Source organism: Balaenoptera physalus (genome assembly GCF_965194825.1).
Source record: "Balaenoptera physalus genome assembly, chromosome: 2".
Lineage (NCBI taxonomy): Eukaryota > Metazoa > Chordata > Mammalia > Artiodactyla > Balaenopteridae > Balaenoptera > Balaenoptera physalus.
In genome coordinates, this window is record NC_138883.1 from 1,889,006 (window position 1) to 1,914,705 (window position 25,700).

A 25,700-nucleotide genomic window follows, 5' to 3' on the forward strand; every position below is an offset into this window, starting at 1 on the left:
TTCGGAAGAGACTTTCAGCTAGCATTTATAAAGAATTTCTACAACTCAATAAGACGACAATCAAACCAATTAAAAAACAGGGAAAAGATCTGAAGCTACTTCACCAGAAAAGGTGTATGACTGGTTAATAAGGATACAAAAAGATCCTTTATATCATTAGTTATTAAGGAAATGCAAATTAAAACCATAATAAGATACTACCGTAACTCCACTAGATTAAATACAATAAAAAATACACTGACAATGCCAAGTGCAGGCAAGGACGTGAAGAGACTGGAACTGTCATATGTTGCTGGTGGGAATGTATTATGTGAGTCACTTTGGAAAACAGTTTGTCCATTTCTTAAAAAATTAACATAAACTTACTATACAACCTACCAATTCTACTCCTAGATATCTACCCAAGAGAGAAGAAAATATATGTTCACTCAAAGACTTTACATGACTTTCCAGAGTAGCATTATTCGTAACAGCCAAATACTGGAAACAATCCAAACATTTCATCAACTGGTGAATGGATAAAGGAAATGTGGCATACACAGTGGAGTATTATTCAGTCGTTAAAAAGGACAAACATGTTACAACACCGATGAACCTTAAACATATTATGCTCAATGAAAGAAGCCAGATTAAAAAAAAAACCATTATGCCATGTATATAAAATTTTCAGAGAAGGCCAATCTATGGAGACCAAGAGCAGCTCAGTGGCTGCCTGGAGTGGGGGTAGGAACAGGAGTTGCTGACAAACTAAGAACTTGTGTTTCTAAAAACAGCTTTATTGAGGTACGTACCATGAACTAATTAATTTTAAGTACACAATTTAATAATTTTAGTAAATTTATAGATTTGTGTGACTGTTCTAAGGTATTTATAAGCGAACTTTTGGGGATGACAGAACTGTTGTAGAGCTGAGTTGTGGTGATGGTTAGCACAAGTCCGCAAGCTTACTAAAACCACTGAACTGCTACCCTAACCCCCACCTACCCAGAGCACAGCAAGTCAGGACACGGCCACCCTCGTCGGGGGTGGAGAGAGAGAGGGGCGTAGGGAGAATCAAAGGAGCACCAGGTGGCTGGTCCTTCCTGACGAGAAGGCATCCTGTGCTGTCGGGAGCAGAGCTGTGTAAGAACAGGGAGCATCTGCCAACGTGGTGACCTGCCGCTCCTTCCCATATGCATCTTGGGTGATTTCTTTTAGCTTTATGAGCACTGCAAATGTTTTATAGCACGGTTTCCCTCAGCTGCTGTCACGTAGCACATTCACTGTGTGCAAACACACTGAGATGACCCGTGCACTGTATGTAGTTAAACTTCAACACAAAGTTCACGTGAAAATATTTTCAGCCTTTATCGCAATGGCTAAGGCAACTCTGTTCATCTAACAGCTTTCTGAAAGGTGCGCACTGCTCCCTGTTCTCACGCAGGGCTGGACGTGCTGGGAGCCTTCTGTTTGCTCCTCCCCCGTGACTGTCCTCCCTCCTCGGCCTCCTCTGAGCTGTCCAGGCTGACCTGGGCTCATGGCTGCACCAACGAGGGCCCCCTGTCCTAGGGACTCGGGTTGGGTTTGGCCAACGGGGAGCCCAGCAAGTGGCGGAGGGGGAGGGGGAGGCCAGGATGCTTATCCTGGGGGAAGCGCGACAGCGGGGCCCACTCCTGTACCTTGGTCCTCTCCACACAGCCTCTCAGCCTCCACAGCCCAGGCCCCTTCTTCCCTCCCTTTGCCGAGGTGCCCACTGTGGTTTCCCTCCGACCTGCCTGTGCTATTTGAAAGGGTCTCTTTATCACATATTCTTAAGCCGCCCCTACTTGCTGCCTGGCTCCTGGCTGATGATCAGGACACGGGTGGCTGGTGCCTCCGTCTGGCACCTCTAGATGCCGCCCCGCGTCAGAGGATCAATCTATCACGTCTCATAAACGATTCAAAGTGTTCACAATCTAGACAGCTAAGAAAGAAACCTTGTCGTCACACAACTCACCCTAAAAGTTTCTGCCGAGCATTATCCTGCAACTGTGTGATTCTTTCTGGCCCAAGACACATCGATCCATTTGGTCCATCACACGCTAGCTTGTTTATAGCGGCTCTGAGAATATTAATCTGTAAATAAATGGCAACGTAAATACTCATATGGTTCTTCTATAATTGAATTCCACTCCACATTCAAATAATTCATAAGCATTCAGATTTCATATTTTCATGATTATCATCAGTATGGTTTCTGGAAGAAATTATCAAAACGACACAAATAACACCAATAACCACTATCAATAATTTAAGAAACAATAACAAAAGAAAAAAAACAGCAAGGAAGGTTCAGCCTTTTCAGTGTAAGCACACTTTTTAAACTTCTATTCTAAAATTTAATAGTTTAACCCATGGGGTTACAATGTTCAAAATCTACTTGTATCACATACACAGTAAGCCCTCTGTATCTGTGGATTCAACCAACCTTGGATCAAAAACATTCAGGAAAAAAAAAAATTCCACGAAGTTCCAAAAATCAAAACCTGAATTTGCCATACACTGGCAACTATCTACATAGGGTTTACATTGTGTTAGGTATTATAAGTAATCCAGAAATCATCTAAAGTATATGGGTGGTGTGCACAGGTTATATGCAAATACTACACCATTTTATGTAAGGGACTTGAGCTTCTGTGGATTTTGGTATCTGAGGGGGGTCTTGGAACCAATCTCCCACAGATACCGAGGGAGGATCATATGTTCCTCTCACTTTGTGTGTGTCTTTTCTTCCTTTTTTTCTTTTTAATATTTATTTATTTGGCTGCATCAGGTCTTAGTTGAGGCACGTGGGGTCTTTCGCTGCGGCACGGGCTTCTCTCTAGTTGTGGCACACGGGCTCCAGAGCATGTGGGCTCGGTAGTTGTGGCGCGCAGGCTCTAGAGCACGTGGGCTTAGTTGCCCCGCGGCATGTGGGATCTTAGTTCCCCAACCAGGGATTGAATCCACGTCCCCTGCATTGGAAGGAGGATTCTTAACCACTGGACCACCAGGGAAGTCCCTTGTGTGCGTTTTTTCATTTGAGGTACAATTGGTACGTGACAGTATGTTAGTTGCAGGGGTACAACAGAACAATTCGGTGCTTGTATACACTGCACGGTAAGTCCAGTTACCATCGGTCACCACGTACCTGACCCCTTCACCCTTTCAGCCCCTCTCGGCCCCTGCTGTCGCCCTGTTGGCAGCGTTCCCACAGAAGCCTGAGGAGTGCCCCCAGAGCAACAACACGCCCTACTTTGCTCCAGCCTGTGCCACGGTGTTTAATGAACTTTCTGCTTTGAATAATCTGAAATTTAGGAAGAGCAGCAAAGACAGAACAGACGTTCCGTGCACCCCTCGCCGACGCGAGCGCCTTCCACCCGCGGTCCATCTGTCACTACTGAGAGGCTGACCTGGGCACGTCACTATTAACTAGAGTCCAGGTTCCATGTGGATTTGACCACCTTTTCCACTCACGTCCTCTTTCTGTCCCCGGACCCAATCCAGGGCACCACACTGCACGTCTTGTCACGTCTCCCCGGTCTCCTTTGGTCCAGGGCAGTTTCTTAGCCTTTTCCTGTTTTTTGAGACCTTGACAGTTCTGATTTCTGGTCAGGTATTTTGTGAGATGCCCCTTAGTCTGGGCTTATCTGACGTCTTTCTCATGATTAGGTTGGGGTGGTGAGTTCTGCGGAGAACCCCACAGAGGTGGGGGCCCTTCTCATCCCGTCCCGTCAGGATGTGTGTGCCATCGCCAAGACAGATCACCGGTGATGCTGGCCTTGGCCACTTACCGAGGCAGCGTCTGCCAGGCTCAGTGGAAGCCAGTCACTAAGTCTAGTCCACTCTCAAAGCTGGGAGGAGGGAACAGGGGAGGTTTAAGCTCCATTTCCTGGGTACTGTTGGGAATTCTCCTGAGTGGAAGATTTGTCTCCTCTTCCCCATTTGTTTATTCAACCACTTGTTTACACCCTTTGGACACTGTGAGTTATAACCCAATACCCCATGATTTATTTTGTTGCTCTGTTCCTACCTTGGCCACTGGGCTCCCATGTCCCTGTGACAGGCTGCATCCTTTTGTTTCTTGAGTGCTTCTTTACTTCCTGGCTCTACAGGAAGCTCCAGGCGCATCCTGTGTTTCCTCTGCCCATTTCTCCAAGGAGTCCTGGTTCCTTTTATCGGAAAATCCTATCAGAAACCGCAATCTGGGCCCTGGGTTTGTTCATGGCTACTGGGGTGTCATCGTTTCTTGTGCTCAGAGAGCTAGGTTATCGGTGCATGCGTACGAAATCATGTATACACACGTAACTTACTTGCATGCAGTAAGTTAAACATGAATTCCTCCTGAACCATGTCTCTCAGTCACCCTGTCCCACAGGGTGTGTTCTAGCCTTCCTTTCTAAGTCCATCTCTAAGTCTAGTAATAAGAAACCTGGCTCCCGCATCCGTTTACTCCGTTGCTCAACCCCAGTAACACGCAGTTTCAGAATTAACTTGCACTCCATGAGAAACAACTTTACCAAGAAGAAGACAGTGTATATGTGCAGTTTCTTTTTGTCTGTAGCCTTACCATTTCCAGTCAAAAGTGTTTTCCAAAGCTCCTTTTCCCCTCACCCCCTTCAATGCAATTATCCCCCAAATCCTAGTCGGTGTTGGGGTGTGTGTGTGGGGGTGTGTGGGGGTGTGTGTGTGGGTGTGTGTGTGGGGGGGGTGTGTGTGGGTGTGTGTGTGGGTGTGTGTGTGTGTGTGGGTGTGTGGGGGGGGTGTGTGGGGGGGGTGTGTGGGTGGGTGTGTGTGGGGGGGTGTGGGGGTGTGTGGGGGGGTGTGTGTGTGTGTGTGCGTGTGTGCGTGTGTGTGTGGGTGCATGTGTGTGTGGGTGTGTGTGTGTGGATTGCATATATCAGAGTTCCACTCTTTCATGGGGCACGGACTAAGTTTTGGTTTTTTTTAATTTTTTTTTTTTTTCACTTATTTGGTTGCACCAGGTCTTAGCGGCAGCAGGTGGACTCCTTAGTTGCAGCACATGGGCTCCTTAGTTGTGGCAGGCAAACTCTTAGCTGTGGCATGCACGTGGGATCTAGTTCCCTGACCAGGGATCGAACCCGGGCCCCCTGCACTGGGAGCGTGGAGTCTTAACCACTACACCAACAGGGAAGCCCCAGACTACGGGATTTTTTGTTTTTTTGTTGTCGTTTTTTTTTAACATCTTTATTGGAGTATAATTGCTTTACAATGTTGTGTTAGTTTCTGCTGTATAACAAAGTGAATCAGCTGTATGTATACATATATCTCCATATCCCCTCCATCTTGCGTCTCCCTCCCTCCCACCCTCCCTACCCCACCCCTCTAGGTGGACACAAGGCACTGAGCTGCTCTCCCTGTGCTGTGCCGCTGCTTCCCACTAGCGATCTGTTTTCCATTTGGTGGTCAGACCACGGGTTCTGACGAGCACACGGAGCCGTGCACCCACCCCCGCAGCACACACAGCGCAGCTCCGTCCCTCTCCAGTCCCTGTGGTACCCTTGTGGTCCATCACTCCTCCGCCCCCAGGAACCACGAATCTGTTTTCCGTCCCTATAGTCTGGCCTTTTCCAGGATGTCATATGAATAGAATCATACCATCTGTAGCCCCCGAGTCCTGGCTTCTCTCACTTAATAACATGCATTTAAGATTCACTCACGTTGTTGCATGAATCAACTGCTCACTCCTTTTTATTGCTGAAGAGTACTCCATTGTATGGCTATGCCACAGTTTGTCCATTCCCCTGCTGAAGGACATCTTGACTGCTTCCAGTTTTTAGCTACCATGAATTATGAATGCTGCAATCCATATTCACAAACAGGTCTTGTGTGGATGTAGGTTTTCAAATCTCTTTGATAAGTACTTAAAAGTAGGACTCCTGGGTCTTATGGCAGGTGTACGTTTAACTTTTAAGAACCTTCCCTTCCACAAAGCACTGGCTTCACTCCGCATTCCCACCAGCAGTGACAGTGTTCCTGTTGCTCCACATCCTTGCCAGCACTGGGTATTTTCAGGTTTTTGGATTTTAGCCATTCTAATAGGGCTGCAGAGGTACGTCACTGAGATCTTAACTTGCATTTTCCTAGTGACATATGATGTTGAACACCTTTTCATTGGTTTATTGCCATCCATATTTAATTTTGTTGCTTATTTTATTGAGTTTTAAGAGTTCATTACACATTATGAACAAAAGTCCTTCCTTAGATACATATTTGCAAATATTTCCTCCTCGTGTGTAGCTTGTCTTTTCATCCTCTTAACAGGGTCTTTTGCAGAGCAGGTTTTAATTTGATAAAGTCCAACTTATCAATTTTTTCTTTCACAGGTTATGCTTCGTTGCATCTACAAACTCACTGCCAAACCCAAGGTCATATAGATTTTCTCCTGTATTTACTTCTAGAAGTTTTACAGCTTCACATTTCACGACTAGGTCTATGATCTAAGGAGTACTTTTAAGCCCCAAAGCCCCTTTACATGAAAGGGCAGTCAAGTTCAATCAACAAAGCCACATGCCCCCTGGAGAAAGGACCAGCCCGCAGGCCTCGCCCAGCGCCCCTCCCTCACCCGTTCCTGCACAGCTACGCCAACCTCAGCGACGCCATGGAACTTCCAGCACTCTGGAGGAGTGCTTCCAAACTAGCTGTCCTGAAAGACCAGCTTTGTTTCTCATTTTGTAAAATGCAAGAGAACTGAGTTACTACAACAATGAAATACAAAACAAAAGCATATAAAACATAAGCCCAAATTTTTCATTATTAACTTCAAAAGCTATAAAATTACTTTTGTCACCCAAGTCTCTAAATGGTCAGCCTTAACTTGTGCACTGATCTGGTCCCAGACCAGCACAGGTACTTCCGCTGCAGAGTCGAGTTTGCACCCAAGGGTCAGCCCAGCAAGCCCCTGACCGTGTGTGTGGGAAGGACCGAGTGGGGCAGGACCTTCCTCAGTTCCCAACAGGAACTGGCGAGGATGTCCAGCTGTTCCTGGCCAGGGGTGCGGCCTGGGTAGACACGCACGGCAGTCCTGCTGCCTGCTGCTCAGTTCTACCGCCCAGGAAGGCTTACTGCGCCGGGAGGGACCTAATGAGAAATTCAGAGAGCACCACCTGCCAGGAAGCTACTTCGCACAGAAAAGTGAAACAGGCAGGTCAAGGGAGAGCGAGCGCCTCCAGGACCAGAGGCGTGCGCCTGCACTGTAAGCACGGTGTCAGACTCAGCTCCTGTTGCTGAACGGCTGTACCAGCACCACGAGAGCGAGAAGTCGCTCCCACCCTACGATGCCCTCAGCGGCCTTACCTCCGTGACGTCCTCCACGCTGAACTGCACGTCAAACGCGAGCTCCATGTCATGCTCCGGCAGGACAGGGGCCCCCGTAGTCGGATTCCACCCCAGACCACAGAGGACTCCAGTATAGCACCTGCCATCTCGATCAACTCTAAACGAAAAGTTTTGAGAAAAGTTAATATTTCAAAATTGTTAAGCCACTGGGTTTTTTGTTTTTGTTTTTTTTGAATGGGCAGCCTGAGTTTATTTTATATATATAGATAGTATATATGTATTTATTTATTTATTGAAGTATAGTTGATTTACAATATTGTGTTAGTTTCAGGTGTACAGCACAGCAATTTGGATAGATATACGTATGTATGTGCATATATCCCTCTTCAGACTCTTTTCCCTTATAGGTTATTAGAAAATATTGAGGGGCTTCCCTGGTGGCGCAGTGGTTAAGAATCCGCCTGCCCGTGCAGGGGACACAGGTTCGAGCCCTGGTCCGGGAAGATCCCACATGCCGCGGAGCAACTGGGCCCCATGCGCCACTACTACTGAGCCTGCGCTCTAGAGCCCGCGAGCCACAACAACTGAGCCCGTGTGTCACAACTACTGAAGCCTGCGCTCTAGAGCCCGTGAGCCACAACTACTGAGCCTACATGCTGCAACTACTGAAGCCCGCGCGCCTAGAGCCCGTGCTCCACAACAAGAGAAGCCACCCCAATGAGCAGCCCACGCACTGCAACGAACAGTAGTCCCCGCTTGCCACAACTAGAGAAAGCCCGCGCGCAGCAACGAAGACCCAATGCAGCCAAAAATAAATAAATTAATTAATTAAAAAAAAAAATGCGAGCCCTGCTCACTGACACACTTCTCTTTACTAAAGCCTCTAGGAGTTCCTGTCTGATCTTGGCACGAGAAAGAGCCACAGCTGCAGTCTTACCTCGCGGCACCATCGTGAGTGGGACGGGCACGGTTTCCCACTGATGACCGTTGCCAGGAGACTTGGCGCCACATCCACAGCCCGTTAACAACAGGACGTCCATCAGCGCGGTGCTGATGCTGGGCCTCAACTCCACCTCCACTTTGATCCCTTTTGCCCCACTTCAACACGCGCTCCCGTGTGAGGCTGCGTGTCTGTCAGCTCTGTGAGCTTCTTTCTAAACTAAGTCTCAGGGTAGCTCCGCAAATCACCATAAAGCCTCCCTCAATCACACTGAAGCCGGGGGAGGCGCAGCCGGCCTCCAGACCTGCCAAGGGCACTTTTCTATCAGCACTTTCTCTCCAAAAGGAAGCAGGGGCCCCGTTTCTCCCACTGGGTTCGCATCTTACCAAAGCCTGGGGACAAGACAAGTGAGCGCCCCATACCTGAGCTCCATGACTGGTGCAAACAGCATGCTGAGGAGCGCAGGAAGGCCGGGGATGTGCGGCATCAGCGAGGTCTCCCTCAGCAGCACGGTGGACCCTGCAGACAGTCACGGCCAAGGGCAGCACTGGGCGCGTCGTCATGCGTGTGACACCTTCCCGCCCCACAACTCCTCCTTGTCCTCAGGCCTCCCTCTCTGTGTTGAGTCTGTCCCCACAGATGTGCCCCAGCAGACAAGTGCTCCCTGGTGTGGGTCCCCACAGCACCCCAAGAGGAACCCCTTATCCTAAGGCTCAAGCTTTGACCTCGTTTGGGGACCCGTCCTGTCTGGTTACTCTTGCCTTTCCTTTCTCCTCCTCAGGCTACCGGGTTTGTCCCTGGGCCAAGCTCTTGGATTTGCTCTCCTTTGCGGCCAAGCACAGTGGAATGCATGGACGATCAAGGAGTCAATCCACGCACCCCTGCACAGCGGGAAAGGTGACGATGCTCCAGTTCTTAAACCCCCACCAGCCAATGCACTCGGGAAACAGCCTAAAACACGGCACACAGGCGCGAGGCTGCTCACTGATCACAGGACAAACTGTTCCGGAGCCAAGGGGACAAACTGGAGCCAAGGGGAAGAAGAGAAGAGCGACACCGAAGGGACAGCAGGCCTTCACTCACCGGTGGCGTTAACCGAAAGGGAAGCTGCGACCAGCATCCTCTGGTGGAGGTCCTCGGGGCTGTCGCTGATGATGACAGAGTTGATGCTCTCCTTCTCAATCCAAACGCGCCTGAAAGGAGAGCTGTCGGGAGACGGCTGCTCCTCGGCCCGCGAGGCAGTGAGTGATGCCAAACCCGCGAGGAACACATTTCAAAGACAGTCCAACGCGCAAACACAGGCCCAACAAGTGCGATACACCACGGCCCAGTCTGCGCTAGGCCTCCTCACGCGGGAGTCCTGGGGCCGGTCCTCCACCCGCTTCGCTCTTCCGCTCCTCGTGTGATCCCGGGTCACTCCCTGGACCCACGTGCTGACCCTGCCCAAACCTCTACCTCCACCCCAGACCTCTGTCCCGTGGCCCACCCACCCCCTTCCACCTCTCAGCAGAGCCCCAGCAGGGCACCCTCCACTCCTGCTCCTCCCCCATCATCAACTCTCATCAAGCACCGGCCTGTTGGGTCCACACCGAAAGCTCTCACGAAGCCGCCCATTTCTGCGCCTCCTGTCGCGGACGCGGCACGGCCCGCGGCGGTCCTGCTCTGGAGCAGTGAGAGCAGCCTCAGAGGCCTGCACCCGCCCGAGCGCCCTTCACGCTGGGGCTCTGCACACTTTAAAGTGCTCACAGAGCCCTTGGACACCTTGTGAAAATGCAGGTTCGAAAGGTCTGGGTGGGGCTGAGCCCTGTATCTCTAACAAGCTCTTGGGGACGCATCTGCTGCTGGCCCTGGAGGAGACTTTGAGAAGCCAGGGTCTACCCTGTAGCCGAAGTGACCATTTAAAGTGCACACAGTGAGGCTTCCCACGCGGCTCGTGAGGCTCTGCGGCCCCCGCACTCCCCCTCCACTTCCTCAGAGGTGACCCAAGGCCCACATGCCTGCTGCTGGGACCCTCCCCCCCAGCCCTCGCCCTGCCTGCCCTGACAGCTGGACTTCTCCTGGTCTAACTCCTCTGCAGGCTTCAGGTCTCAGATTTCCCTGGAAAATCTCGATGGCCTTCCAACTGTGGACAGGGGCCCCTCTCAGATGCCTTCGTAATGTTCCATGGCCCCTAACAAGACCCTCATCAACCTATCTTGAACTAAGTGGCTTTCTCTGTCCTACCCTCTGCCCGCTGGACCCGTCACCTAGGGGAGGACACTGACTGTGCCGGTCACGACTGTCCCCCAGCTGCTCCCAGGACACAGGCGGCACGCACAGACCTGCTGAACGTACAACAACTGCAGTAAGCACAGAAAAAACGACGGCTGTGAGGAAAGACACTCCAACATGTCTTATACAGAATGGCTTTCACGTAAGAGAGAACAGGAACCGCAGATTTGGAGCTAGTGGAGAAGCTGGAAGGAGTTAGAAAAAGTACCACATTCCTACAGGTTAGGTATAAAAAAGGTTAGTTTCTGATAAGCTCTGTAAAAAGAGGACCAGAGAAAAAAAACTTCATGGGAAACTTAAGTTAATCATACCTGAACTTGGATATTCTGGTCAGACTATGACACTTCAGTTCATAAGGGTTAAAAGGCCCATGAAGTATTGCCTGTACACATAAAATATACAAGATGTTACCAGTAAGTAAAATGTCACTTCACATACATTTTAAAAATCCAAAAGCCAGCTCATAGTTTAAAAAAAGAAAAAAGCTACACCTTCGTCAGTCATAACATCTTCGAGATTTAATGGGAGGAAAATGCCTTAAAGGAGGTATTTTTCTGGGATGCAACTGATTCCATGGTTTCGCTAACCTTCCTCTCTCTCTATATATATAAATACATACACATACTTTGGTCAAAAAAAGGAAGGAAACACTGCCAAATACTTCAGTAAAAGTGTTCTTTTCAGGCTTCCCTGGTGGCGCAGTGGTTGAGAGTCTGCCTGCCAATGCAGGGGACACGGGTTCGAGCCCTGGTCCGGGAAGATCCCACATGCCACGGAGCAACTGGACCCGTGAGCCACAACTACTGAGCCTGCGCGTCTGGAGCCTGTGCTCCGCACCAAGAGAGGCCGCGATAGAGAGAGGCCCGCGCACTGCGATGAGGAGTGGCCCCCACTTGCCGCAACTAGAGAGAGCCCTCACACGGAAACGAAGACCCAACACAGCCAAAAATAAATAAATAAATAAATAAATTTATTTAAAAAAAAAAAAAAAAAAAAGTGTTCTTTTCATGGCAGCAGACTATTCCAGTTAAATAAGCAGGTCTACGACCACACAGCCAAAGGCTGGGGCAGTAGAAGAGTGAGTCCCTGTCAGCCCTCCTCCAAACGGGCCGAGCAACTGGAGCACCTCCACGGGACGAAGCTAAGCCTTGATGCTGGTTCCCAAAAGCCCACACACTGTGCTTCCCCTCGTTCTGATGGGCAAGCACTGGTCGCCGTGACTGGAGAATGCTGCCTGCCATCCGACTGCCTAGTTCTTGTTGCAAAATTCCTGTACCTCCTGGCTCCTTCTTCACCTCCTCGGAGCAGAGTCCCTCAGAGCTACCTGAGAGGCTGCCTCCTGGGCTTCAAGTCCTCAGAAAGTCTGCCGAATAAAACATAATCCTCAACTTTCAGGCTGGGCATTTTTTTCACTCGACATCGCCTTTGGAAAGGTTAGTTTTAAAAAAGAACTAGTCATGGGACTTCGCTGGTGGTCCACTGGCTAAGACTCCGCGCTCCCAATGCAGGGGGCCCAGGTTCGAGCCTGCTCAGGGAACTAGATCCCACATGCTGCAATTAAGACCCGGAACAGCTAGCTAGCTAGCTAAATAATTAATAAATAAATAAATAAAAAATTTTTTTTGCGGGGGAGAGAAAAGAAGAACTAGTCAAAGCATTGCTCTATACTAAACCCTGGGTTTTGGTCTTTTTTTTTTTTTTTTTTAATTTTTATTTATTTATTTATTTATTATTTTTGGCTGTGTTGGGTCTTCGTTTCTGTGCGAGGGCTTTCTCTAGTTGCGGGGCGTGGGAGCCACTCTTCATCGCGGTGCGTGGGCCTCTCACTGTCGCGGCCTCTCTTGTTGCGGAGCACAGGCTCCAGACGCGCAGGCTCAGTAGTTGTGGCTCACGGGTCTAGTTGCTCCGCGGCATGTGGGATCTTCCCAGACCAGGGCTCGAACCCGTGTCCCCTGCATTGGCAGGCAGATTCTCAACCACTGCGCCACCAGGGAAGCCCTGGTCTTATTAATATAGGCTCCATTGTGAGAAAAGTAACAGTTAAAAACCAGTAAAGAGGGACTTCCCTGGTGGCGCAGTGGTTAAGACTCCGCCTGCCAATGCAGGGGAAACAAGTTCGAGCCCTGGTCCGGGAAGATCCCACATGCCGCGGAGCAACTAAGCCCGTGTGCCACAACTACTGAGCCTGCGCTCTAGAGCCCGCGAGCCACAGCTACTGAAGCCCACGTGCCACAACTACTGAAGTCTGCGTGCCTAGAGCCCGTGCTCTGCAACGAGAAGCCACCGCAATGAGAAGCCCGCGCACTGCAACGAAGAGCAGCCCCCGCTCGCCGCAACTAGACAAAGCCCACGCACAGCAACGAAAAACCCAACGCAGCCAAAAATAAATTAATTAATTTAAAAAAAAAACAGTAAAGAAAAAACCATCATGACTACTAGCTGCAACTCAGCTTATAAATGTACAATGATTTTTTAAAAATTTAACTGTATTTTAAAATAACTCCTATAAATTACCTTGCAGTTTGGGTTACCCAGTTTATTGGAAGAAAAGCTCTCTAACAAAATCCGGATTACATACTTTTCGTCGTCTTTCAGGGGGGATGGCACGGACATGTCTGTCACATATTCTACTGATTTGGAAAAGAGACCCTTGAGAACTTCATGGCTTTGCTGAACAAAATAAGAAAAGTTCATTTTGCTAAAACGAAAACCAGTATTAAAAGCACTTTATTCCAAACTAATCAAAGTACTTCATAGGCATGACCTTATTCTTAGGTGGTCTCTAGATTATTAAGATGTCAAAAGATAATTTTCTCAAGTACATTTTAAAATTCAAACAAAAGAAATAAAACAGAATTCATTAAAGGCTCAATTCATTAGCCTTTATGACCTTTCAGCCATCAGAGAACTGAAAAGAGCGAGAAGAATTTTCTGTATACACAATGTCAGTTTCATATTGGGACTATTACCAGGATCCCTGGAAGCATTTCCCACATGGAAACACAAACCCAGCCAGCTCTACAGGGACGTTTCCTGCTTGTTTGTCCCTTGCCCAACTCAGCACCTCATCCCCAGCAGAAATTATAGAAGGAAAAACAAACCACCTTCAACATGAGCCTCAATGTGGCATCTCAAACCTTCAGATCAAGAAAAATAGCTTCAGAACTGATTTTGAAAGAAACAGTTGAAAAACATTTTGAAATGTTCAAAATACTTGAAACTAATATTTTATAATTACTTTCCTTAGGGAGATAAATCTTGGAATCCATTTTTAAAAAACTCCCCAAACAGAGAACACTTTCACGTCTAATCTTCATTCCAAGAAGAAGAAAAAAACACAGCTCCATAATCAGAAACCAACAAGAACAGCACTTGACCACCATAATTTGGTCTCAAAGAAACTAGAAGCCATTGACGAGGGCACCACAGACCTTAACACACTGAACACTGTCCAGCTCTTCACCCCCCAACACCCTGAGAGGGGAAAAGGGCCCCCCTTCTCTCCCACTCCCCCGCCCCCTGCACACACACACTCAGATACACACACACGCTCCTCAAAGGAGGACGGAAGCGCACACCTTGGACTCATAGGGCTCCTCGGCCAGCTCGGCATAGCCCTCCTTGACGAGGACGTCTCGCACGTTGATGGCGCCCTGCAGCGCCGAGGAGAGGTAGGTGTCCACGTGTAGGACGCCGTGCACCACGGAGAAGACCTTCACGAGGAGGGCACGGCCGCTGACCAGCGAGGAGAAGCGCCGGCTGGCCCTGCCGCTCCAGTGCTCGCCGCACACCAGACACCTCGCGGATGGGCGCATCTTGCAAATCTTAAACTCCAAAGCCTACGGGACAGAAGCGCACAGCTGAGCCAGTTTATAAATGTGCGAGACACTCACCCCAAATACCACTGAAAAGTGACCCTGGTGCAGGGATCCTCACCAGTGATCTCCTACAAATCCTACTGAAAACAGTTTCAGGGTAAGTGAGGATTTCATAGTTAAAAAAACTTGGTTTTCCTTTTCGACAACAAAAAAAGTTTAGAATAACTTTTAGAAAGTGCATGTGGGAAAGCATTAGAAATTACTGCTGAATTAAAACTACTTTTTTTGCTAAGTGTGAAACACTCCATATATTTTAATTTGCTCCAAAAGCAGTACTAGCAAAAATATCTACAGCAATATATTTTTGGGAAAAAGCAGAAACCAAATTCGGAGAGCATGACAAAACGAGTGCCAGCCCTCTGGGCCTTGGCCCTGTCCATAAGCTGAGGGGCGACCACATGACCTCCAGAATCCTTCGAGCTTTGCGCTCTCAGACCACAGGAGCGTCTCGACCTTACCTGAAAGGGAAGTTCAAGAAACTGACAGGGAATCTCCATTAAGACGTCCAGAGCTACGTGCGCTCTGTTTCCATAGTCTACAAAGAACACCTAGAGGATGAGAAAAGTGCCTCAGTTAGTACAGGCCCAGGCAAACACCGTGTGCCACCAACCATGGCCACGCCACCATCCATCCCAGCTCTGTCATCACAGGATTCCAAGGGACTGGGGCTTAAATCCTCACCTCACTGAGGGAAGTAACTTTTCTACTAGACCACTTTTCTAACTGTAATTATTTTGTATTTAATTTCCACTTGAAATTAGAAAAGACTTTCTATCAACTGCTATAAGTCTGTCTCATTTCCCTTTCAGTGATTTGTTACAGAAAAACATACCTCAGCAGAATTTCCAGAAACATAAAGGATTTGTGCTCTAAAGTAGCTTTCTTTATCAGAATCAGCAAAAGGAGCCAGACAGACCAAGTCTGGATGTGGGTGAACGGGCAAGGGCACCAACTTCAGACGGCTGATTTCAGCAGTAAGCTTTTCCAGAATCTCTGAGCTTTTTTCATCAATCCTATATCCCCAGAAGTGCCCCACTTCAACCACCTAAAAAGGAGGAGGAAGAGCAGAGATGAACTCTAGAAAGGATTTCTGTCAAGAGGGACAGAAACTCAAACTGCAGCCCTGGCACACCACCCTACTACAAGTCACAAACCAGATTCCCCGGTCCCTAAGTATTCTACGGGGGAGGGGGTGCCCGGCTTGAGCGAGGTGAGGAACGGTGTCTGGAGGCACAAGACTTGCGGGCACACAAGCACTGTAGGCTCTGGGGGGCACGTGGGAACAGGGCTGTTCCATCCCTGACCAGAGCCCAGGGCCCCCAGGTGCCCTCTGGGTGGCGAGGGCCGGGTGCGGGGTGAACGCACAGCCCCCTGGAAGAGCAGTGGGGGGACGGGGGAGTGGATGTCCTCGCCTGCTGCCGCTGCAAGACGGCCAGGGCCGCACTGCTGGAGCTCTCCGGTCTCCTGGCATCCAGGTTTCTATGGGAAGTCTCCCAGTGAAGGGTAACTACAGATTTACCAGGAAGCCCGATGCATTTTAACTGAAATTTTATTTTGAAGAAGTAAAAACTACACCCCAATGAATAATGGTGCCAATGCTAGTTTTGTGGATATAAACTGAATTACACAAGCAAATAGCACTATGCCAATTAACATTTTTACATGTATCTTGTCGCCAAAACTGATTTTAAAATGTACTAACATTTTAAAAATTAAACTTTGACTCTAGAATGAATATTTGTGTTTACACATTTGTGTTACAGCCACATTTCAATTCAGCAAGCGAGAGTAATTCAAGCTCACCCAGATTTGCTACAGGTAACCCTTAAACAAGGCAGGTTTGTTCTGCGAGGGTCCGCTTACCCGGATACTTTTCAACAGTAAAGACTACAGGACTGCATGGTCCGTGGCTGGTCGAATCTGAGGATGCGGCGGGACCACGGATATGGAGGGCCGACAGTGAGTTACCCATGGATTAGCCCCACATTGTTCAAGGGTCCAGTGTAGATGACTAAGGTACACAGGCTGTGGGCGAGGGTCTCTATACATCCACTATCTCATGTATACAACACGACAGTTCTAGGCTAAGAAGACAGAAAAGCTCTAATGATTGGATCACACCATTCTTACCTCTGTAACATCAATTGTTAAGAGGAGATCTGTAATCATCTGGGATCTGTCTAACGTGTTAAATGAGACTTGCGCAGGATCAACTGTCTGCTTCTGGAAGTCCACATTCACCCTATTTAACACAATTTATTTTAAAAGGCAATAAAAGTATTACAAAGAAAACATGTTTACATATATGAAGTTACTGCTTGAACTATTCCACTGTTTCTATAAGAAAAGAACATTTTAATAACATACCTAAAGCCAGAGATGATGAAGTCGATCTTATCTGAAATGTGTTTCTGATGGCTTCCTGAGCTGCCCTGGGGGAGGGTGTGTACCCCAGTAGTTACATACTACCCTTCAGGAATATATTCTAAAGGTCAAGACTGTTATGGAATATCTACTCTTAAGGATATAAATTCTAAATCTAGGACCTGCAATGTTTCCTAACTTGTGGTTTCAGAGGTGAGTGACTCTGACCTTTAGAAAACTACAAGAATCCAAGCCTATTTAATGTTGTTAGGAAACACATACATGATTTTCTAATAAACCTAAGAATTATCATTCATCCCTTGAAGCAATAATATAATAAATGCTAAAATTCCAGGAGATGAAATATAAATTGATAAAAAGTTTCCTTTCCTAATAATTTTATTCTTAAATGAAGAGGAAGAATTATAAGAGATCTGATCCACCTCTCTTCCCAATTTTCCAACCCATTTATTAAATAAGAGTGACTCAGGCTAAGTTACCCAGCAGGACAGGCCTACTCCACGTTGTTACAGACTGAACCCACTCAACTCCCGAACTCGCAGAATCAAACCATCCCACACTGGATGAAACTCGATGGAACTTACTTCCCTACCTCATCAATTCCTCAAATCCCTGTCAAATTCCTCATGGGGTTAAAAAGATTACAAACAAGAAAAGGTGCAGGAGAATTCTACACACAGCACTGTGTGAATATGACCAAAAGGCAAAGTAATCTGTCAGAAACACTGAAGGGCGATTTAATTGGGTCCAAGAGAAGCCAGCCTGCAAACTGCACGGCAGCTGCCTGGGGGCCAAGCAGACCCGTGCAGGCAGCCCGGCCCCCCCACCCTGCTCAACAGGGACGGGTGGCCTGTGCTGGCAAGCAGCGGGCTGCTGCCAACTGCGCCTGCGTCTTGTCCCGCTGCTGGCTCCGCTAAGGGCAAGGGAGACTCTACTCTGCTTAGGAAGAGAAAGGCGGTAACTGTAAGGAGGAAGAAAGGAAACTAACATTAGGGTCAATCCCTTCGATTTAAACTGAAAATGACACAAATGGTTCTACCCAATCCTCCAAACAGCCTTGTACAATAGGTATCATAGCTATTAAACATATGAAAACACTGAGGTTCAGAGAGGTCAAGTAATGTGCCCAAGCACACACAGCTAGAAGACAATGAAACCAGGCTACCACGCCAGTGCTTTTAGTGTGAACTTAAGCAAGGTTAAACAGTTGTTTAAAAATAATATTGAGAATGTGAAAGCAGGTGGACAGAGTTGTGCCTGCCTCCCTTCTGAAAATACCTTGTGTTCCTGAGCTTGGAAACAGCCCCTCCTTGCACCTTCCCTTCAATCTCCTCTGCAGAATGAACACTGAGTTCAAGGGAAACTTTCAGTTGAGACATCTTAATGGCCATATACACCGCAGGAAGAGTTTTAAACCTCTCTGTTGGATTGCGTGAAAACTCCACAAAGGCTCTGTTCCACAAATGTAAATAAAAAAATAAGTTTATGAGGCATGTTAATTTCTCTCAAGTTTAGAGATTTTCAGTAACACCTCTCTTCAAAACACCAGCAACTCTTCCTTCTGTAATTAATCAAGAAGATGTATTTAAGGGAAAATTATTCACTTAAGAGAAATAAAAGTTACAATGACGTACCATTAAATTAAAACCAAGTATCATCCTCATGTATTACTCAGTATAATGCAGAATAAAGATTAAGTTCAAAAGGAATTTTCGGCTAAGAAATCTTAATTCTCATTAGAACAAAGTGACAGATTTGGGTTTTTGTTTTCCTCTATTTTATTGTAAAATAAAAATCAGACAGAGAAAAGCACACAACTGAGAAGTTCAGTGATCTTTCTGATCTCCCTCCAGAAAACCACCCAGTTTATCACCCAGTAATGTTGAGGCACGCCCCACCTTACGACCCACCCACGTCGCAGTGTCCTATTATCACATCCCTCCCTCTGGGGGAATAAGAATCAAACATGCAGTAAGGGGACTTCCCTGGTGGCGCAGTGGTTAAGACTCTGCCTGCCAATGCAGGGGACACAGGTTCGAGCCCTGGTCCGGGAAGTTCCCACATGCTGCGGAGCAACTAAGCCCGTGCACCACAACTACTGAGCCTGCGCTCTAGAGCCCATGAGCCACAACTACTGAGCCCGTGTGCCACAACTACTGAAACCCGTGCACCTAGAGCCCGTGCTCCGCAACAAGAGAAGCCATGGCAATGGGAAGCCCATGCACCGCAACGAAGAGTAGCCCCCGCTCGTTGCAACTAGAGAAAGCCCGCGCACAGCAACGAAGACCCAACGCAGCCAAAAAATAAATTAATTTTTAAAAAAAACATGCAGTAAGGGTGCCTGCCAGACACTTCCTGGTAAAAAGGAAAAAAGCTTCAAGTTTACATTTGTTTGTATATGCATGTCAAAATCTCCCGGAGCAAAACATCATACTCAGAAAAACAGACTTATGACCGCTTCAACTACTGCCATGGAAATGCGTGATTTTGGGTGACCTGGAAGGACCCTGAGCTGATGAAAAGCGGCCTGTCGCGTCCCATCCCATCCCGTCCTCTGGCCTCTCTGCAGCCTCCTGTCCCCACTGCACTGTCCCCTTGCCCTCGGCTCCCTTTCAACCCTCCTCCACCGACCCTGGGTGAGCTCACAAGTGAGCACGTGCAGTCTCCTCCTGTCCTCAGCTCCCTTTATTCACTTCCATTTCTGCCATCTTTCTCTAGAAGGAGCCTAAGTCTCTCCTTAGAAATAATTTCTTTCAAATACTCTAGAGCACATTTCCAAGACTCTCGTCTTCCCTGAGTATTTTCAACTCAACACGTGGAGAGAGCCAAGCCCGTGACATTCCCTGCGCCTCCCCAGCCCCCGGCCCTGCCCTCCTGTCCACTCCCCCCAGCTGAAGTCCTGGTCCTCGCTGGCTCCTCTCTCGTCTTCGTCCTCCACAGGCCATCAACAGCCGAATCCAAGAGCTCTTCCCTCCCATCCGCTGCCTCCTTTTCATGTCAAAAGTCACCTCGGCTTGGACAACTGCCAAGTTTATGCTGGACGGCTTCTTCTCCTCTTCATCACTCCCCGATTAAGTTCTACAAAACACAGTTCTAGTCATGACACTCAGGGCTCTCTAAATACCCACTACTGATGTTCATACTCGTCAGCTGGTTACAAATACCATCTGAAAGACAGCGCCTGATGCCCACTCTTCAGACTCAATCTGACACAAAACCAGCTCCTGGCAAGAGGGCTCTGGCTGTGCCTGGCACAAACCCTACACTTTCCCAAACCACAGCTCCGCTCACACTGGGCTCCTGCCCCACCTGCCAGGGCTGCCTCCCCTCCAGGCCCCTCCAACTCCTCCAGAGGCAGGCCCAGGTGAATGTCACTGCTCCTACTCTGAGCCTCAGATACAATATCTTCTTCCAACCCCCCAGGCCTCTCCCAGGACACTTCACGATGGGCAAACATCTGTGGAACCGATTTTACTCTCCACGCCGACCACTAATTTGAAAATGTCTCACAGGAGGAAACCGTGCACCCACGTACGACCTGTGCTCCAGTGCCCTTGGCCCTGCACACAGCAGGCCCTGCTGGATCCCAAGGCGGAGGACAGTCTTGACTCAATAACTATTTTATGTCATTCTCTGCCTTTAATATTTGATGCACAGAACTGATAACCAGAAGAACACTGTTACATCCCCAAGTAATTGGTAAGACATTGGTATTACGACTGAACACCAGAAATCTATGAGGAATCGAGTAAAATATAATTAAAATACCTATACAGATATCCCTGACAGCAAGAAGAAGAAACGAACACCGAACGCAATCCAGCAGTAAGGATTAAGGAAAGAGGCCGCTGCAAGCTTAGTGAGAGCCCAGACGGCACCATCCAGGTCGGTGCAAAGAGCACCCGCGCGCAGAGCCGGGGTCTCAGTGAGGCAGCGGACTTTCCACGTTCAAGAAAGATGGTTTAGCTACGAGAATCCAATTTTAAGTAAGTAAGTTTGTATATGTGATTAAGAATTTGACTGCTAATTTATATTAGAATATTTAAGAAAACTTGAGACACTCTAAGTTTAATTAAATCTGTAACGGTTGTTAGCAGCACCTAGAAAGACTTTACTTATTACGGTTACATATTTGCCATGTGAGGCCTTTACATGCTTACAAAGAAAATCAATATATTAATCACAGGAATGGAACTTAAAATGTGTGAGGCAATTAATCCAAAATTTAAGCAGAATGAAAATGCTCAACTTGAGCTATTGGACATTAATCAAAGACAAACTAAAAGTATTTCTTATTTACTAGATTTACAAAGCTTTGTAAATTAAATAAAATGTGTAGGACACGAGAAAATTTTTTCCAATTTTAAAAATTAAAAATCAATTTAAAAACCGTAATAGCCTTTTCTGTGCATAAGTAAGCATTCTCTCGGAAATGAAAACTCAAAGTGATACTCCAAAACCACTTACTTCTTATCTGCAATTAAAATAGGCCAAATGTAACTGAGTTTTACAATATTTGTCTTCCAAAAATATTTAGAACATGTAAGTTCTAAATGACTATCAGCAGATAAACTCTCCTGCAGGCATCTCTGGCGGCCGGCGACTTACTGTGAAATCTCGGATGGACGCGCCCGAGTGCAGCGCACTTCCAGAGCGCCAACCCTGTACCTCATCACGCTACTGAACCTTCTCAGCATCAGACGTCCTTTAGGAGGAACGTGGTTGAAAGAGAAGATAAATTGCTCCTGACAACAAGATAAACCACAGCCACGCTTTAAGAGCTGTCCTCAGCAGCCCTTCTGACGACCCATTTCCACACGCCCCCAGTTGAAAGAATCGGCCCCTATAAACATAAAATCTCGTGGTTCTTTCGTAATTGCAGTGGATTACAAAAATACACTACTTACTTTGCACCATCAAACACGATGGATCTGACTTGGCCGCACTGTCTAAAGAGAGACTGCAGTTGTTTATAGTAGAGAAATCCATAGGGAGGAACGTGCTTCAGCTGTAAAACACCACACTGCATTAACAGGAGCAGACAGAGCTCACAGTCATAATGTTCACAAAAACAGAGCACGCTGTCTTTAAGCACAAGACGTAGACCCGACAGCAGGGTATTTAAGGACTAATGACTTTTAAATTATAATTAAGTTTTAATAATACATGTTAAACAAAGGCTAATTCTTCCCCTGTTAGAAGAATCCAGAAGTCTGAAACAGAAACGTTAAGACTTATTTTTCATTTTTACCTTAAAATAACCAAGCTGACTAAATACATCTTTTTAAAACATAGTATTTCTATATAGGCAGCAGCGGGAACTTAAACGTTAAAGGTTAATGCACCACTTGGTGGAGGAGGGGGTGCGTCCTCGCCCCGCAGGCAGCGCTAACCGGACAGGAGCTGCAGCAACCCCTCCCATCAGGGCGATCTGTGTTCCGAGTTCTGGCGCGAAACTGGGAGTCCCCTGCCCCGTGACCTGCTTATCTCAGGGCCCAGCACAGCTCCATGAGAGGCAGTGGGTGGCTGAAAAGCAAGGGCTGGGGACTCAGGTCTGAGCTCCTGTCCTGGCCTGTCAGGGTTCTGCAGGCAAAAAGTTACGGAGCCACCCCAGGACCCAACAGCCACATCCCTTATTAAGGGGGACAATAAGTCCCCGACTCAGAGAGTCAACGTGAAGCTCAGAGAAGAATGCGTAAAAAGCACTCGACAAAGGCCCTCTCAGATGATAAGCACTATGTAAGCACCAGCCACACTTAGTTTTTATAACGCGCACAGCAGGTGACTTTCTGGCCCCCAGAGTGCAAGGTGAACAGGCTGCCTGGTGGCTGAAGGAGGCAAGCACAGCCCACGTCTGAGGAAACGTGCTGTGGGGCCCCCCCAACCCCGCTGCACAGGTCGGGAGGGAGTACCACCAAGGCGTGAGAGGAAGCCAACCAGAAGGGCTTGGTCCGCCATGAAGGTCAGTACGAGCAGAGGCCCGGCCACACTTCCTCGAGAGCAATAAGGAGCTAATGACCGCCCCTTCAGGTAAAACCCGTCCCCAGGTACAAACTGCATCTCAGCTGCCTCTCGTCCCCAGTGTGAGCACCAGCGCCTCTCCAGTGCTCTGCAGAGACCCTCTCCCTCGTGAACTCTTACTTCTTCAGTAACAGTGTGATGGAAACAGCAAGAGGAGTAAGAGCTGGCAATGACGGCATGTTTACTTTAGGCCAGGAACTCTGCCAAGTGCTCTACACCCCCTTTATTAGATATAGGCCGGTAATGGAACCCAGGGTCCGATAAAAGCCCGATTCCCAAATGCTTTATGCCAGTTGCCTACCCTGAAGTGATCCTGTGCTCAGGTTTAAACAAAGGGTCCACAAATGTTGATCTGATAGTCAGTGCCTGGGACTGACTATCAGATTTGCCCAAAGCTCATGTTAAACACTAATTTCCAGGCCACACTTTCTAGTTCAGATTCTGTGCCACGGGGCCTCAAATCTGAATTTCAAAATAAACAAACACTCTCTAGGTGATTCTATTAAGCATGAATGGGGATCAGAGTTTAAATCACAGTACAAAGGTGCCAACCAAATAACTCTTTACTTTGTGTAAAATGAAGTTGTCAATTAACTAAATGTTCTTAAATTTATGGAGAAGTATCTTAAATCCTTCAAAATGGGACATGAGCAGTCAAGGTTAGCCATGAATACCTAACTCTGCAAGGCTTTCTTTTTTAAGGCCAGGTCTGCAAAACAGGAAGCGAGACTGAGGAACTAGTGGATGCATGTGAAAAGGTCAGACAAGCCATGAAATTCACTTTAGGGGAAAAAAATCCACTTAGTACTTATAAGAAATAGAGACAAGTGGGGAAATAAAATGTTCCGTGTTCGCCACATTGGAACGAAGCTCATCCGAAAACTGGGCACCCGGCCTCCACCCCAGAGAAGGCTGCCCATCTCTCCACCTACCACAATGGTTGTCTTTGGGTCTTTGCCTGCCAGCTCCCTCACTGCCATCTCTTCGTCAGGCTGCCCAAAAGTAAAGTAACTGGGATAAAAAGCACCTGCCAATACAACCTGGAAGAGAAACTTATTTTCATGAAGTAACAGCATTATTTTATCACTTTATCTCACCAATATACTAATCTCATCCCAGAATGACATCTACACTATAAAAGATGAGTTCAATGTTAAAAAAAACACAGAAACACTGGACCTTTAAACCAATCAAGCAGAAAGTCACAATTCTGGTTACTTCGCCATAACCGAAACACTTTCTACATGTCTTTCCTCCAAGGAGCCTGAGTTCTTCTCAGAATGAGGTTTAGAAAAGAGTGGTGAGTTGAACAAGGATACAAATGATTGTACACACAGAGTCCTGGGGGTTAGCCAACTTCTTCTACATTTTCCCTGACACACTTACTTCTGTGGGTCAGGCCCTTTCCCAAATGTTTAGATAAAATTACAATTAAGACACTTCGATTTAGAGCAGCAGGCTTGCATCCAATGTTCACTTCTAAAAGCATGCTGCGAAGAGTCCGTTCTTCAATAAAAATAAACCATGTGAAACATACACCCATGGAAGACTCTCTCCTGAACTTCAAGTAATTTTACATCCAGAGAAACACTCCATTTCCCAGCATCCCCCAGTTTACAGGATCCACCTAGAGCCCAATTCTGTATGCGTCAGCCAACACACGGACACATATAAGAGGTACTCCTCCTCTGAGCCCCTACATCAGAAGCACTGGTCACCTTTCTAGGACACACTTCCCTCTACACAATGCCTAGAAGGTTCCATCCAACAAGCTAATTTGATCATGGCCTCCAAAGTTAAAATAATTTTTCAGTGCAAGGGAAGAGCCACATAATAATATTAAGAGCATTTTTACTTTCTTAAAAGCCAAAACAAAAGGATCTCTCCAGAAGCAGTAATAACATTTAGCAGTCTTTAGAAACACTCCTCCAGAGATTAGAAATGGGTCTGGATCATCAACTCAATGACATGGAAAACCTAAACTAGGTAAGACCAGAGCTCTTCCTGGTGCCCAAACACAGCATGAACACTATGGACCTAAAATCTCCTGTGAGGCATGATTTGTATCAGAAAGGGGAAATAGGGCTTAACTGCTGGCGCACTGGTTAAGAATCTGCCTGCCAATGCAGGGGACATGGGTTCGAGCCCTGGTCTGGGAAGATCCCACATGCCACGGAGCAACTAAGCCCGTGCACCACAACTACTGAGCCTACGCTCTAGAGCCCGCAAACCACAACTACTGAGCCCACGAGCCACAACTACTGAAGCCCGTGCGCCTAGAGCCCGTGCTCCGCAACAGGAGGAGCCACTGCACTGAGAAGCCCGCACACCGCAACGAAGAGTAGCCCCCGCTTGCCGCAACTAGAGAAAGCCAGGGCGCAGCAACAAAGACCCAACGCTGCCAAAAATAAATAAATTAATTAAATAATAATTTAAAAGGCCATCAGATTTCTAATTAATAACTGTAAGCTTTCCAAATCATTAAAAAAAAAAAAAGGAGGAAATAAGCACTGTCAAAACCACGAGACCTAATAAGAAGAAAGAACGAGGAAGAGACATCCAGGAAACTCCAGAGTACCTGCAGGATGAATCGTTGCTTATATGTATACTCTTGGTCCATGACAGGCCGCCGGGAATCAACATGCATGTTGAACTGTGAGATTCTAGTCTTCAATTCTTCATATAATTCAGCCACCTAAGAAAAACACATTGGGAGATGATGTCTCCAAGTGATTATGTTATTCAGAATAGCAAACGCACTAGAAAAGCAGTACATAATGGGGAAAGAATTAGTATGTCTATGGGATGAAACACTGCAGCTATTAAGAACCATATTATTAGGACTTCCCTGGTGGCGCAGTGGTTAAGAATCCACCTGCCAATGCAGGGGACATGGGTTCGAGCCCTGG

At 47.4% G+C, this 25,700-nt stretch overlaps 2 protein-coding genes across 4 annotated transcripts in view; one reads left to right on the forward strand and one right to left on the reverse strand.

Moving 5' to 3' along the window:
• The window catches only part of LOC309655671 (uncharacterized protein), a gene marked incomplete at its 3' end in the record, with an annotated part of 193,088 nt that overhangs the window by 66,691 nt on the left and 100,697 nt on the right, over positions 1-25,700 (forward strand). The gene's annotated exons all lie outside the window — the stretch shown is intronic.
• Positions 1-25,700, reverse strand: part of TDRD9 (tudor domain containing 9) — a gene marked incomplete at its 5' end in the record, with an annotated part of 109,856 nt that overhangs the window by 7,427 nt on the left and 76,729 nt on the right. The window contains 14 exons of the mRNA XM_082450977.1: positions 1,976-2,094; positions 7,315-7,453; positions 8,659-8,755; positions 9,320-9,429; positions 10,819-10,889; positions 13,022-13,177; positions 14,086-14,346; positions 14,844-14,933; positions 15,218-15,430; positions 16,516-16,627; positions 18,049-18,222; positions 21,678-21,778; positions 23,724-23,831; positions 25,370-25,486. Coding sequence (XP_082307103.1) covers positions 1,976-2,094; positions 7,315-7,453; positions 8,659-8,755; positions 9,320-9,429; positions 10,819-10,889; positions 13,022-13,177; positions 14,086-14,346; positions 14,844-14,933; positions 15,218-15,430; positions 16,516-16,627; positions 18,049-18,222; positions 21,678-21,778; positions 23,724-23,831; positions 25,370-25,486 — 1,868 coding nt within the window. The remainder of the gene's footprint in view (positions 1-1,975; positions 2,095-7,314; positions 7,454-8,658; positions 8,756-9,319; positions 9,430-10,818; positions 10,890-13,021; positions 13,178-14,085; positions 14,347-14,843; positions 14,934-15,217; positions 15,431-16,515; positions 16,628-18,048; positions 18,223-21,677; positions 21,779-23,723; positions 23,832-25,369; positions 25,487-25,700) is intronic.